Source organism: Talaromyces amestolkiae, assembly GCF_001896365.1.
Source record: "Talaromyces amestolkiae strain CIB chromosome Unknown scaffold24.1, whole genome shotgun sequence".
NCBI classification, from domain to species: Eukaryota; Fungi; Ascomycota; class Eurotiomycetes; order Eurotiales; family Trichocomaceae; genus Talaromyces; species Talaromyces amestolkiae.
This window is the reverse complement of record NW_024468060.1, coordinates 531,802-546,400: the sequence shown is the minus strand read 5'-3', so window position 1 is coordinate 546,400 and position 14,599 is coordinate 531,802. Positions and strand designations below refer to the sequence as shown.

Here is a 14,599-nt window from a genome sequence, read left to right as displayed (position 1 = left end):
CACCTATGAAAACGCACCCCCCCAGGTAAAAAGTACTGCGGGAACGAATCTAAGTTATAAAAGACTCCGTAAGCAACCCATTTACCAACTTTCAGCGCCTCAATCAACGTGGTTGAGCGATGGCGCCGAAAAGTCGGAAAAAAGGGGGAGCGTGGCCGATGCCACACTTCGAGGACGACCCTGATATACGCGCATATGCAGCCTCCGCCATCAAAGAACTCGAGGCATTGAAGAAGCGCTGTGAGAATGAGCAGAATGGCATGCCAATCGACATCGCCAACGACGTGGTGGCGTCGTTCTTGCACCTGGCTCGTCGGGTGAAGGACGCGCCGACGAACGAGCAGCTCGCGCAGCGACTCGCGCGCGTGGAATTGAGCATGGAAAAGACGCAGAAAGAGGTCTCACAGGCCTCTCGGGAGATCAACACGACGAAGAGCAACACCAACCGCCTCGTCGAGGTGATCTGCCATACACCCCCAAGCTCACGCGTCAACGGCAACAAGTCGTATAGTCACGTGACGGCAAGCTCCGAATCGTACGTGCAGGGCTGGGGACGACGAGTGCCCTCATATCCACCAACTGTCCCTAGCGTGGGAGTCTCCAGCGGGAATAGCTCTCCGTTGACACCCTTCCCATCTCAGGAAGACCTCGAGATCTACCTCGAGCGTACCGACGCCGACACCATCAATCCCCTGAGACGGTCCCCGGATAAGGTCATCCACCGGGCCAATCTGGCGATCCAATCGACACAGGATGCCACAATCGCGCACCGACACCTCCTCGCTGCGAGAGTGCAGCCCAGTGGGGATATCATCCTCCTTGCGGCCACCGTAGACGACGTGGACCAGCTCACGCGCAAGAATAGCTGGATTCGCACCTTCGGAGCAGAGACTCGTATCCGGAAACGCACCTGGGGCGTGGTGGTACACAGCGTCAGCACCAATATCAACCCAAAACAGGAGATTTTCAAAACGACACTCGCCTCTCAGAATGCCGCCGTATTTGCGCACATCCTAGCCCCATTCAACACCACATATATGGGCTGGCTACTTAGTGAACAGAAGATCCAGGAACTGAAGCTTCCACGAGCCCACCTCGTCGTGATGTTCGACGACGAGCGGGTGGCCAATCTCGCGATTAAGCGAGGCCTCATTATCAACGGTTTCCAGCACGCGGTCTCCATTTATAATAAGGCCGCCAACCTCCAGCAATGCTATAAATGCCAGATGTACAAGCATATCGCACGACACTGTCAGCGCCAGATCTGCTGCGCCTACTGCGCGGGATCTCATGATACAGGGGACTGCCCTACACCCAGAGAGAAGGAATACGCCAAGTGCGCCAACTGCGCCGCAGAAAACGCACGTATCAAAGACCCTACAAAGAAGCTAGATGAGAAGCATTTCTCCTACGCCCGTGAGTGCCCAATCAGAGCCTCGTACCTAGCAGAGGCTCATCAACAGCGCACCCACGGCCTCCAATATCACCCCGAGGTCGCGAGACCAGGCAACCGTACTCCTGGAGTCGTCTCCCACAATGATCCTACACCTGCAGAAGCAACAGCCCTAGCAGCCAACGAGCGTAGCCCTCGCACCGAGACCCGGGCAGAGCCTCCTACACGACGTCGCTCAGCCCCGTCACGGAGCAAGAGCACGGCAGCGCGTAAGCGGACTGCCGACCCTGGAAGCCCAAATCGGCCGAATACTCGGGCCCAAAAGAAGGCGACACGGATACAGGACGACGAGGGGAATGAAGTGATGAATGTCAACCCAGAACCAGAGGCTGCAGTCGATCCTCACTCGATGATCGTATACGAAGACCGCACACGGAAGAACCGCTCCAAAGCGCCAAAGACACCAACTGGCCTCATCCTCCAGTCGGATATCGCCTCACTCCAAGAAGCGCAAGTGGAATCAATCCGCCCTATCCGTCGTGCACGGAGCGCGCGCACCATCCCAGATGACGAGTCCGATGACGAGCTTAGCCGCTCAGACTACGATATCACCAAGCCTACTGGGAAACCTAGTGAAGAGGGTGATACAATGATGACCACAAACCTTGAAGACTCCACATGGGCCAATTCTCAATGAGGTACCACGCCCACCGACTCCAAATCTTACAGGCAAACTGCTGGAAATCGCGAGACGAGGTCCAGATGCATCTCTTTGGTGAGAAAGACGTGCAAGAATACGACATCCTGGCCATTCAGGAACCCTATATCAATAAATGGACAGACCCTCTAACCACGTACGCACTAGCGCTCCAAAACCGTTTCCATATCCTGTTGCAGCCCACACCACAAAAAGACTATGATATCCGCCCACGAGTGTGTCTCTACGTCAACAAACGTATCGACCCTACCACGTGGGAAGTACGGTTTCACAATAGGAATCTGAGCACGCTGATCCTTCAGACTGCCAATCACGGCACTATCCATATCCATAACATTTACAATCCGGGAGTATCTAGCGGCCAGGGATCTGAAATTGGGACTCTCCGTGAGGTGATGACGCCTGGTGCGCAACATATTGTATTGGGAGACTTCAACCTACACCACCCACTGTGGGCAGGTACGCAGTATCAACACGTAGACGACAAAGCGACAGAACTCATCGATCTCATGGACGAGCACGAACTAGACCAGTTGCTCCCCCGTGGCACGATAACGTACGAGAAAAAGGAAGCTAAAACAACTATCGACCTCATCTGGGTGTCTAACACTCTATCTAACCGATTGATCAGCTGCGCCGACAAACGGGAGTGGTGGTACGGCGCGGATCACGTCCCTATTCTTACCCAATTCGACCTGACTCCGGTCAGCGTACCCCCTGTCGTCCGCAAGGACTGGGGGTCGTCGGACTGGGAGCTCTTTCTCAGGCTGATGGAGACGTACGACTGGCATCCCCGTCAACTGGCGGACACAGGAGACATCGATAAGGCAGTGCGCTATCTGGTCGAGGCGATTCACGACACGGCGGAACAGGCCACTCCTACCAAGCAGATCACCCCTTACTCTCGCGCTGGATACACACCGGAGATGGCAGAGCTCAAACACCAGGTCTCACGGTGCCGGAGACATGCACGTCAAACCAATACGGACCAGGCGTGGGAGGAGTATAAAGAGGCAAAGAAGGAGCTGAAAAGACGCACCAATGAGCTCGCACGAGAGCTCCACCGTCAACGAATTGAGGAAGCGACCGAGTCATTAGACGGCTTCTGGAAAATCGCACGCTGGGTTCGCAACCGAGGCGCACCACGTGCCTCCTTCACACCAACGTTAACGTACAATGATACCGAGTATGCCGCCCCAAGGGAAAAAGCAGCGCTCTTCCGAAAAGTCCTGTATCCGGAGCCCCCGGAGGCAGACCTCTCGGACATCAGCCACTACCGATATCCGAAACCTCATGAGACGCCTCCCATTACGTTAGACGAAGTGCGAGTGGCGATTCACAATGTGAAGCCCAACAAGGCTCCTGGCCCGGACGAGATCCCAAATCTGGTCCTCCAACGACTGCTCCCACTCATCGAGCACTATCTACTTAACTTATTCAATGCCTGCCTACGGCGCCACTACCACCCGGAGCACTTCCGACAGTCCACCACGGTGGTGATCCGCAAGCCCGGGAAGTCCAACTACACCGACCCGAAATCATATCGACCTATAGCGTTACTGAGCACCATAGGGAAAGCACTTGAATCTGTGATTGCACGACGGCTAAGCTATCTAGTGGAGCGTTATCACCTGTTACCAAAGTATCATATAGGGGGACGACGAGGTCGCTCCTGCGAGCTCGCAATCCATCTCCTACTGGAAGAAACTCACAACGCCTGGAGGGATGGTCTCCGAGTGGCCTCCGGTCTCGCAATGGACGTCACTGGTGCCTTTGACAACGTGAACCACACGAGGCTCATCCACGATTTACGGAAGCGCCAGATCCCTGACGTGCTAGTGGGCTGGATTACAAGCTTTCTCAGCAGCCGCCGTACGTCAATCATACTATTAGAGGGCAATATGGGGGAATACACAGTCAATACGGGTATCCCCCAGGGGTCCCCACTGTCACCAATCCTGTTCCTATTCTTCAACGCGGATCTCATCGAGCAGATACGAGCCGAGTGCCCAGAGGTGCTCGTTATTGGATACGTAGACGACATCTTTCTGATGGCACTCGGGAGTTCCGCGGCAGCCAATTGCCGCACACTCACCCAGGCGCACCAGGTCGCAGAGCGCTGGGAGAGAACACACGCCTCCAAGTTCAACCCGGCCAAATATCAGTTGGCGCACTTCTGGCGGAAGCACCAATCGGTGCCAAAGCCGAGGGGTCGACTCGACGTGCCCCTGGTCGTCAAAGGACGGGAAATCAAAGTCAAGGACTCTATCAAGTATCTCGGAGTCCTCCTAGATACCCACCTGACGGGGGAGGCCCACGTACGAGAGATGAGAAAGAAGGCTGCGAAGTTAGTGGCGGGATTGGCTTCGATAGCAGGCTCAACCTGGGGAACACCAACGACATATCTCCGGAAGATGTACACCGCCGTGCTCCAACCGCAGATCATGTACGCGTGTTCTACGTGGTATATCCGTGGTGGGAGAGGCTTTATGAAGTCACAGCGAGAGGCAGAGAAAGCAATACAGTCCATCCACGCCCAAGCGCTGCACTGGATATCTGGCGCGTTTAAGCGTACGTCACGACAGGCCCTGGAGGTCTGCCTCCATATCCCGCCGTCTGAGTTGACGCTCGCGAGACTGTCGGAGGAGGCATGCCTCCGGTTGATGACCTCACCACTACGACCGACACTGCAGACTACACGGAATCAGGCTCCCTGCAACAACCCCTTTACGTCCCCACTACACCGACTGGAGACGTTCGTAGAACGGAAACTCGGACGCGGCGTATGCCAGCGTATCGAGACGATCCATCCGTTCGTGGTGCCTCCGTGGTGGGAGCCGCCAGAGATGAGGATTGATAAGACAAGGGAGGAAGCCATCCGTACACAGACTACTACGACAACAGATATTCAACTCTTTACAGATGGGAGCGGGTACGACCACGGGATTGGAGCAGCAGCGTATTCACCAACATTAGGCGCGGCCGCGCGAGCAGTCGGCTCATCAGAAACACACACCGTCTACGCAGGCGAGCTGGAGGGGATTGATGCAGCGCTGAGCCTCCTGATCCGCAACCAAGACCACAGTGAGATCCGTGAAGCTACAATCTACACCGATAACCAAGCAGCGATCCGCGCTACATGCCATCCCCAACGGTCCTCCGGGCAGTACATCCTTCGTCGAATCGTACGTCAGTTGGACCTACTACGGGACCCTCGATCTCGCTGGCGGGTACGATTACAGTGGGTGCCCGGACACGAAGGTGTTCCTGGCAACGAAGAAGCAGACCGGTTGGCGAAGCTCGCCGCAGTGGACGCGACACAGCGCACACGAGAAAATAGGCGTAGATCTCGGATCAATGCACCCAACCAGACTACGCCCCATGCCGCACGTATCTCCTTCAACCCATATCACTCCGTGATTCTCGTGGCGGTGTGTCGGCAACGACTGCAGGCGGAGTTCACAAAACGGTGGAAAGAGCAGTGGGATGGTGCCGAGCATGGACGGCACCTCTATCGTATCATATCGACGCCAGCGAAGAAAGTGGTCTCGTTGCACGAGGGACTAAAACGAGCATGGAGTTCGGCGCTTATACAGATGCAGACCGGTAAATCCGCGCTCCGCAGTTTTCTCGCGAGTGTGGGGATCGAAGACTCACCAACGTGTCCATGTGGACTGGGGGTTCAAGACACGGCACACGTCCTGATCCGCTGTCCCCTTCACGCATACCTCCGTACGGAGATACTCTACAAAGAAAGACGCGAGACGGATGACCGCAAGCTCCTCAGTGAGCCTCTTTGGGTGAAAAGGTGTGTCGAATTCGTGCTACGGACTGGGTTGTTGACTCAGTTCCGTAACGCAATTCCCCTTGTATAGCGCTCTCAGCGAGTGCAACCTCTACTCCAGGAAGACGTCCACGTCGATTCGTCTCGTCGCGAATCGACCACTCGACTCAATGAAACGACGATAACGGGCTCCTCCTTTGCCTATCCTTTTCTCTCCCCAGCTTGTCCTTCGTTGTACATATTTCCTAGCGTTAGTCCTTCCCAGCGTTCCATTGTCCCCAGAGGTCAGGTACGTATTTGCACGTTTCATTTGTTAAGCGTTTCGGCGTGCTGCTTCTTGCGTTGTTATTAGTGTTGTCGTTGTTTTAAAGCTGGGGCTACGTGTCGAGTTTTCGCGTGGTGCGGGCTGAGTCAGCCAGCGCCAAGCCGGGAGTCTTGGCACTTCTTTTCTTTATGCCCGCTGCCCAATAGGAGGCGCCGCCGGCCACTAGGCTTAGATGCGTGTATGAATCAATCAATCAATCAATCAATCAATCAATCGATATATAAAGAATAGGATATCTCGCCACGGAGATGCCGTAAGTGTAAGATCTGGTAATCCGGGGACACCGTGATATGCGTCCACATGGCGGGATCGATTTTCTTGTTGACGTAGAGCGCCACACGAGCTCGTACGTCGTCCACGGCCTTCGGATGAAGCAGCTGGTGGGTCCGTCTCGCGGGTTGGTGCGTGGTGTCGTCGTACTCGTTCTTCCACGGCTCTTGAATCGCGATAACGGATGCTTTAAGGACCTCGGGGTCACGGAGAAACGTTGCCATGACCTCATCTTTTGATTTATGCGTGTTATACTGCAGGATTTCGAACGGTGTACTCATAGGAGCTCGTCCGGGGATGATCGCGTGGTTATGCTGTATCCATCGAAGCTATCCTCATCGTCATCCTCCTCGATGGGTGGATTCCGGGGATAGTAGCTCCGGTGGTTGGTGAATTTCGACAGTAGATCCTGGCGGACATCTGAATTGAGCTCTCCGCTGTCAATCTCTTGATAGCTTGGTGCGCTGTTCAAGACGACGTTCTGGTTGTCGATGTTCATGTCCATTGGCGGCAATGGGGGCAACGGCGTGTTATCGTACGATTGAGAGCGGGAACGCTCTCGTCGACGCTGCTCCCGGAGAGGCCGGTCCGGGKCGTTACGCATATCGACCGGTTGATCCAGGCCTCGTGAACGGAGTGCCTTCTTTGGTGCTGGTGGTGGCGCCGTTGACGCGACTGGACCGAAGTCGTTGAGTTGACTCGGGTTGATGGTCGTTGGCTGGCTTGCTGATAGGGCGGTGTCAATATGCTCATGGGGTCTCATGGATTCCTCGTCGTTGGACGATTTGGACTTAGGAGGTCGTCCCCGGGACCGTTTCTCCGTCGGTTTGAATCCTACGGATTTGGCAGGTCCCCGTACAGGTTGCTCCGTTGTTGGGATCACCGTAACGGGCTCCGGTGCTGGTTCGCGAGTTGGCGCGTGAGTCGACTCTGGCGCTGATTCGGGGACTGGCTCCTGAGGTGGTTCCTGAGGTGGTTCCGGGGCGGATTCGGGAACTGGCTCTTGTGCGGTCGTTGATGCGGTTGCTGATACGGTTGCTGGTGTAGTTGCTGGTGTGGTTGCTGTTTTCTTACCCTTTGTGGTCGTCTTTCTTGGGGCCCGTCTCTGGGCCTGCGTGGTCTTTTTCGTGGTTACGATTCTCGCCGCTTCGGCGGGAGTTGGCTCCAAGGCCATCTGCTCAATCATTCTGGTTTGTAGATACTGCGGAACCCGATGTCCCATGGGTCCCATGGCGACCACTTGACGTGCACGTGCGGTCTCCAGCTTCCGGACCTCACATTCACCACTGGACGTCTTGTGGGACTCCTTGCAATTGGCGCATTTTGGTGTATCCTGGTCCTGGTTGGACGGGCACTCCCAGGTCGGGTGCTCTTCCGCGCAGAACCCGCAAATATATCGTCGACTGGGGCACTGGACTTGTATATGCCCGTACTTTTGGCACTTTCTGCACATCTTCACCCGTCCTTCTCGATGATAAGGCCGATTGGTGAGGGAATGGGCACGCCACACCGTCCCGTTGGCAATCGCGTTGTTAGCCACCACGGGGCTGGTGAACTCGACCACGAGTGAGCCGGAATAGCTTTTGGGCTTCGGCCTGGAGAGCCAGCCCACGTGCACGATCTCCACCTCGAATCCCGGTTGGCCCCAGTTGGTGTTCTCCGCGGCGAGCTCACGCTTGAATGCCTCACTCATCTCCACGTGTCGGACGGGGATGCCGTCGATGACGATTCCCCACGTCGGCACACGCACGTACGCCGAGTTGCCAAAGGTCTTGACCCAACTGGCGTAGTGCTTCCGGAGGACCTCGGCTCCGGCGGCATGGCTCGCGCGAAGACTGATATCACCCGAAGGCAATTGACGTGCGGCGATGAAGGCGTGGCCGGCAAGTGCCAGGTTGATTGATTGATTGATTGATTGATTGATTCAGCCTAGTGGCCGGCGGCGCCTCCTATTGGGCAGCGGGCATACTACCATACAAAGAAAAGAAGTGCCAAGACTCCCGGCTTGGCGCGGACTGACTCAGCCCGCACCACGCGAAAACCTCGACACGTAGCCCCAGCTTTAAAACAACGACAACAATAACAATAACGCGAGAAGCAGAACGCCGAAACGCTAACAAATGAAACGTGTAAATACGTACCTGGTCACGGGGGACGATGGAACGCTCAGAAAGGACTAACGCTAGGAAATACGTACAACGAAGGACAAGCTGGGGTTGGAGAAATGGAATACGGAGAAAGGGGTGCCCGGTGTCGTCAGTTGGATGGGTCGAGTGGCCGATTCGTACGAGACGGATCGACAGAGCTATCTTCCTCGAGAAGGGGTTGCACTCACTGAGAGCGCGATACTGGGTTATATTGTGATATCGCGGAACTGCGTCAACAGACGCGTTCGCAATACAAATTCGATGCATCTTCGCACCCAACGGGGTTCGGAAAGGAGCTTCCGGTCGTCGATTTCACGCGCTTCTGCATATAGGGTCTCCGTACGGAGCTGTGTGTGGAGAGGACATAGGACGAGCACATGCGCCGTCGTCTGGTTGCCGCGTCCACATTGACACATGGGTGAGTCCTCGATATTGACACTCGCGAGATATCCGCGGAGCGCCGATTTGCCGGTCTGCAGCTGGATGAGCACGGAGCTCCACGCTCTCCGCAGTCCTTCATGCAGTAGTAAGACCTTCTTTGCCGGCGTCCGTATGATCCGATAGAGGTGCCGTCCATGCTCGGCACCATCCCACTGCTCTTTCCACCGGTTCGTGAAACCCGCTCGCAGACGCTGCCGACACACCGCCACGAGGATCACAGAGTGATACGGGTTGTAGGAGACACGTGCGGCATGAGGCGTAGTCTGGTTGGGTGCATTAATCCGAGCTCTACGCTCATTCTCCCGTGTCCGTTGTGTGGCTTCCACCGCGGCGAGCTTCGCCAACCGGTCTGCTTCTTCGTTGCCAGGGACACCCTCGTGCCCTGGCACCCACTGTAGACGTACTTTCCACCCGGATCTCGGGTCCCGTAGCAGATCCAGTTGACGGACGATTCGACGCAGAATGTACTGCCCGGAGGACCGTTGAGGGTGGCACGTGGCGCGGATTGCTGCTTGGTTGTCGGTGTAGATGATGGCTTCTCGTACTGTAGTATCAATGTGTTGGTTCCGGATCAGGAGGCTCAATGCGGCGTCAATTCCCTCCAGCTCACTGGCGTAGACGGTGTGTGTCTCGGACGAGCCCACCGGTCTCGCCACGTAGCCGAGTGTTGGTGAGTACGCCGCACCACCAATCCCATTGTCAAATCCGCTCCCATCTGTAAAGAATTGAAGTCCTGTTTTTGTCGTAGTCTGTGCATTGACGGCGTCTTCCCGTGTGTCGTCGATTCTCATGTCTGGTGATTCCCACCACGGTGGCACCACAAAGGGGTGAATGGTCTCGATCCGGTGGCAGACGCCACGTCCGAGTTTCCGGTCAATGACTGCCTCCAATCGGTGTAGTGGCGACGTGAAGGGGTCATTCTGATGTGCGTGAGTCCGCGTGGAGTGAAGGGTCGATCGTAGAGGTGAGGTCATCAGCCGTAGACATGCCTCCTCCGCCAATCTCGCGAGCGTGAGTTCGGGAGGTGGCACGTGGAGGCAGACCTCCAGCGCTTGCCGCGACGTCCGTTTGAACGCGCCAGATATCCAGTGGAGTGCCTGGGAATGGATCGAGAGGATCGCCTTCTCCGCGGCACGTTGCGCGGCCACGAAGCCTCTCCCGCCACGGATGTACCACGTCGAGCACGCGTACATGATCTGTGGCTGGAGGACGGCGGTGTACATCTTCCGGAGGTGGATCAACGGAGTCCCCCAGGTCGATCCCGCGATGGACGCCAGTCCTGCCACCATCTTCGCGGCTTTTTTCTTCATCTGTCGTACGTGCACGTCGCCCGTGAGATGCGTGTCAAGCATGACTCCGAGATACTTGATGGAGTCCGTGGCCTGGATCTGCATTCCCTTGACCATCAACGGCACGTCGAGTCTGCCTCTCGGTCTCGGCACCGATTGGTGCTTCCGCCAGAAGTGGGCGAGTTGGTACTTCTTGGGGTTGAACCGAGAGGCGTGGGTCCTCTCCCAGCGCTCTGCCACCTGGTGCGCGTGGGTGAGGGTGCGGCAATTGGCTGCCGCGGATCTCCCGAATGCCATGATAAAGATGTCATCGATGTATCCGATGACGTACGTATCCGGGCACTCGGCTCGTATCTGCTCGATGAGATCCGCGTTGAAGAAGAGAAACAGGATCGGCGACAGTGGAGACCCCTGAGGGATCCCGGTGTTGATATCGAATTCGCCCATCTTGCCCTCTAGCAGTACGATCGACGTGCGGCGGTGGCTCAAAAAGCTCCCAATCCACCCCGTGATCTCGTCTGGGACCTGGCGCTTCCGTAGGTCGTGTAGCACCCTCGTGTGGTTCACGTTGTCAAACGCCCCGGTCACGTCTAATGCGAGCCCGGAGGCCACGCGTGAGCCGTCTCGCCAGGCGTGGTGAGTGGAGATGGATCGCGAGCTCGCAGGAGCGGCCTCGTCGACCTCCAATATGGTGTTTCGGCAGTAGATTGTGTCTTTCTACTAGATAGCTCAACCGTCTTGCGATCACGGATTCTAGCGCCTTCCCAATCGTGCTGAGTAGCGCGATGGGGCGATAGGCCTTGGGATCTGTGTAGTCCGGTTTCCCCGGTTTGCGGATCACCACCGTGGTGGACTGTCGGAAATGATCCGGGTGATAGTGGCATCGTAGACACGCGTTAAATAGATTCACGAGGTAGTCTTCGATCAGTGGGAGCAGTCGTTGGAGGACGAGATTCGGGATGCCATCCGGTCCGGGAGCCTTGTTCGGCTTCACGGCGAGGATGGCCGTTCGGACCTCGTCCAACGTGATGGGCGGCGTCTCGTACGGAGTAGGATATCGATATCGAGGCCCGATATCTGATAGATCCGCCTCTGGAGGCTCCGGGTGGAGCACTTCCCGAAGGAGCTTTGCCTTCTCCGCTGGAGCGGTGTATTCGGTGTCGTTATATTTCAGCGTCGGCGTGAATGTGGCACGTGGCGAGCCTCGGTTTTGGACCCAGCGTGCCACTTTCCAGAAGCCACTCAGAGACTCGGTTGCTTCCTCGATTCGGCGGCGATGGAGATCCCGCGCAAGCTGGTTCGTACGTCTTTTGAGTTCTGTCTTCGCCTTTTTATACGCCAGCCACGCGTCCTCCGTCTGGATTCGGCGGGCGTGTCGTCGGCACCGTGAGACGTGGTGCTTGAGGTCTGCCATCTCCGGAGTGTATCCGGGTTGGGAGTAGGGGGTGATCCGCTTGATGGGAGTCGCCTGCTCGGCGGTCTCATTGATCGCGTCGATCAGGTGGTGTAACGCCGTGTCGATCCCCTCCTTGTCCACCAATGTGCGTGGATGCCAGTCGTACGTTCCCATGAGCGTGAGAAAGAGGTCCCAATCGGACGACGCCCAATCCCTTCGTTCCACGGGAGGCGTGCTCACCGGGGTGAAGTCGAATTGGGTAAGGATGGGGACGTGGTCCGCACCGTACCACCATTCGCGCTTCTCCGAGCAGCTCACCAGCCGGTTGGACAACGTGGGTGACGCCCAGATCAGGTCGATGGTGGTCTTGGCGTCATTGGTCTCGTACGTCACGGTGCCCGGAGGCAGGAGTTGCTCCAGCTCGTGCTCGTCCATGAGGTCAATGAGATTTGTGGCGTCGTCATCCGTGTGTCGATATTGAGTGCCCTGCCAGAGTGGATGGTGGAGATTGAAGTCTCCAAGCACGATATTTTGCGCGCCGGATTGGATCGCTTCGCGGAGAGAAGGTAGTGACGATGCTTCACCGCTGGCCACTCCAGGATTGTAGATATTGTGCACGTGGATAGTGCCTTGTGTCTCCGTGTGAAAGATCAGCGTGCTCAGGTTTTGGTTGTGGAACCGGATTTCCCACGTGGTTGGGTCGATACGTTTATTCACGTAGAAACACACACGGGGACACTCCATGAAGTCTTTTCGCGGCGTGGGCTGCAGCAAGATGTGGAATCGGTTTTGGAGCGCCAGTGAATATGTGGTTAAGGGGTCTGTTTTGTTATTGATATACGGTTCCTGGATGGATCGAGGAAGACAATGAGGATAGCTTCGACGGATATAGCATAACCACGCTATCATCCCCGGACGAGCTCCTATGAGTACACCGTTCGAGATCCTGCAGTATAACACGCATAAATCAAAAGACGAGGTCATGGCGACGTTTCTCCGTGACCCCGAGGTCCTCAAAGCATCTGTCATCGCGATTCAAGAACCGTGGAAGATCGAGTACGACGACACCACGCACCAACCCGCGAGACTGACCCACCAACTGCTTCATCTGAAGGCCGTGGACGACGTACGAGCCCGTGTGGCGCTCTACGTCAACAAGAAAATCGATCCCGCCATGTGGACGCACAGCACGGTATCCCCAGATTACCAGATCCTGCACCTACGGCATCTTCGTGGCGAGATATCCCATTCTTTATATATCCACAACATCTACAACGACACCAAATTACCGATATCCACGTTCGACCTGCTCCACCAAGAACTCACCAAGTTGGGACGATCCCCAACCACGGAGCACCTCGTTCTCGGAGATATGAACGTCCACCATCCCGCGTGGGGTGGCCCTGGCACCAAAATCGACACCCAAGGCACCGAGTTGCTTGAAATCGCGGACCGTCACGATCTCGAGCTCGCCACGGAAGAAGGTATCGTAACGTGGGAACGTGGCCAATCCAAGTCTACGATTAACCTTACCTTTCTCTCCGCAACCCTCTTCCACCGCCTCGTCCTGATCGAGCGCGCCGACACTGTCCAACATGACTCCGACCACTGGCCAACTCGGACGCGAATTGAAATCCAAACCCCCATTAAAGAACCGCCATCACGCCGCAATTGGAAAGCGATCAACATGGAGAAGCTTACCAAGAGCCTTGAGATCCTCGTGACCCCAGATCTCGCGAATGCTTTCAAATCTCACATTGAACTCACCACCATCGCGTTTACTAGCGCCATTCGACATGCAATTGATTACTCCGTTCCCTGGGCGAAGCCGAGCGAATGGAGCAACCCCGATTTCACACCGGAATGCAAAGAGGCGGTACGAACGTGCCGTCGTTTACGCCGCTTATACTTCAATACTCACAATTCGTGGAACTGGCGCGCATATCTCCGTGCCCGGAACCAGAAGAAACGACTCGTGAGCAAGTCCTTGAGACTCGGCCATCGCCGCCGCGTCCAAGAAGCCACCGAAAAGGGCCCACTAGGTCTCTGGAGGTTGGCGAAATGGGCACGCTCACGTCGAGGCGCGTACGAATCAGGGATCACACCCACATTGAAAGCACCCAACGGTGACACCGCGGAGACGGTGGAGGACAAGACCGCGCTGCTCAGCGAGGCCTTCTTTCCCCAGCTCCCTGAATGCCATATCCCGTTGGATATGTTCGATCAGTTTCCGCAGGTCAGCAATCGCTTCGGTGCTCTCGCCGTGCGAGGATGCGAAGATTTGAATATTGCGTATCGTGTTCACGAACGTTGGATGGTTGACATGCGTATTGGGTGTTTTCTCAATCCATTGAAGGATTGACGCAGTCACATCCTCCATCTTCGCGAACCCTTTTTCTTGGTGGTGTTGGTGCGTAGTGTTTTGTTGTGGTGCCGTCGCGTCGCGACGAACACCTTGCGGGACGAGGTTTTCGCCCGTCAACGGCGTTGTTACCACACCCTCATCCATCGCCAGCGACTAACCTAGTAAAACTAGGATTAGTCGATAGCGCTGGATTCGGTGAATAAACTGCGAGAATTAAAACCGTCCCGGTGCGCACAATTTCAAGAATTCGATTCTAGTGTACATCCTGGTTCGCATAAAATATTTATAATAGAGAAACAAGGAGTAATATTCAGATGAGGCCTTTGCATTCACATAACAGTACAGGTAAACCTAAATCAATAGGGAAAACCTGTACTAAGGCAGAAGAAAGCTTCGCAACTAGCCAGAGGGCTTCAGGAGATATACCCTGATAAGACGAGACAGCTGATGAAAGTATTAGCGAGTTTTTTG

The 14,599-nt window shown here is 55.9% G+C and overlaps 4 protein-coding genes across 4 annotated transcripts; 2 read left to right on the top strand and 2 right to left on the bottom strand.

Annotated features, from left to right (window-relative positions):
- Positions 1-119: 119 nt before the first annotated feature.
- On the top strand, positions 120-6,080 carry BHQ10_009493 (uncharacterized protein; the record flags this gene model as incomplete). Its single annotated transcript, XM_040882414.1, has 3 exons — positions 120-2,034; positions 2,145-5,919; positions 5,987-6,080. 3 exons carry the CDS (start codon positions 120-122, stop codon positions 6,078-6,080), a joined length of 5,784 nt encoding a protein of 1,927 aa, XP_040737995.1.
- A 349-nt stretch (positions 6,081-6,429) lies between these two features.
- BHQ10_009492 (uncharacterized protein) lies at positions 6,430-6,714 on the bottom strand (the record flags this gene model as incomplete). Its single annotated transcript, XM_040882413.1, has 1 exon — positions 6,430-6,714. One exon carries the CDS (start codon positions 6,712-6,714, stop codon positions 6,430-6,432), a length of 285 nt encoding a protein of 94 aa, XP_040737994.1.
- A 53-nt stretch (positions 6,715-6,767) lies between these two features.
- On the bottom strand, positions 6,768-12,507 carry BHQ10_009491 (uncharacterized protein; the record flags this gene model as incomplete). The annotated part of the gene is made up of 5 exons (XM_040882412.1): positions 6,768-8,325; positions 8,522-8,603; positions 8,688-8,838; positions 8,913-11,048; positions 11,116-12,507. The coding sequence occupies 5 exons, from the start codon at positions 12,505-12,507 to the stop codon at positions 6,768-6,770; spliced, it is 5,319 nt and encodes a 1,772-aa protein (XP_040737993.1).
- A 181-nt stretch (positions 12,508-12,688) lies between these two features.
- On the top strand, positions 12,689-14,125 carry BHQ10_009490 (uncharacterized protein; the record flags this gene model as incomplete). Its single annotated transcript, XM_040882411.1, has 1 exon — positions 12,689-14,125. The coding sequence occupies one exon, from the start codon at positions 12,689-12,691 to the stop codon at positions 14,123-14,125; it is 1,437 nt and encodes a 478-aa protein (XP_040737992.1).
- Between the last annotated feature and the right edge of the window lie 474 nt (positions 14,126-14,599).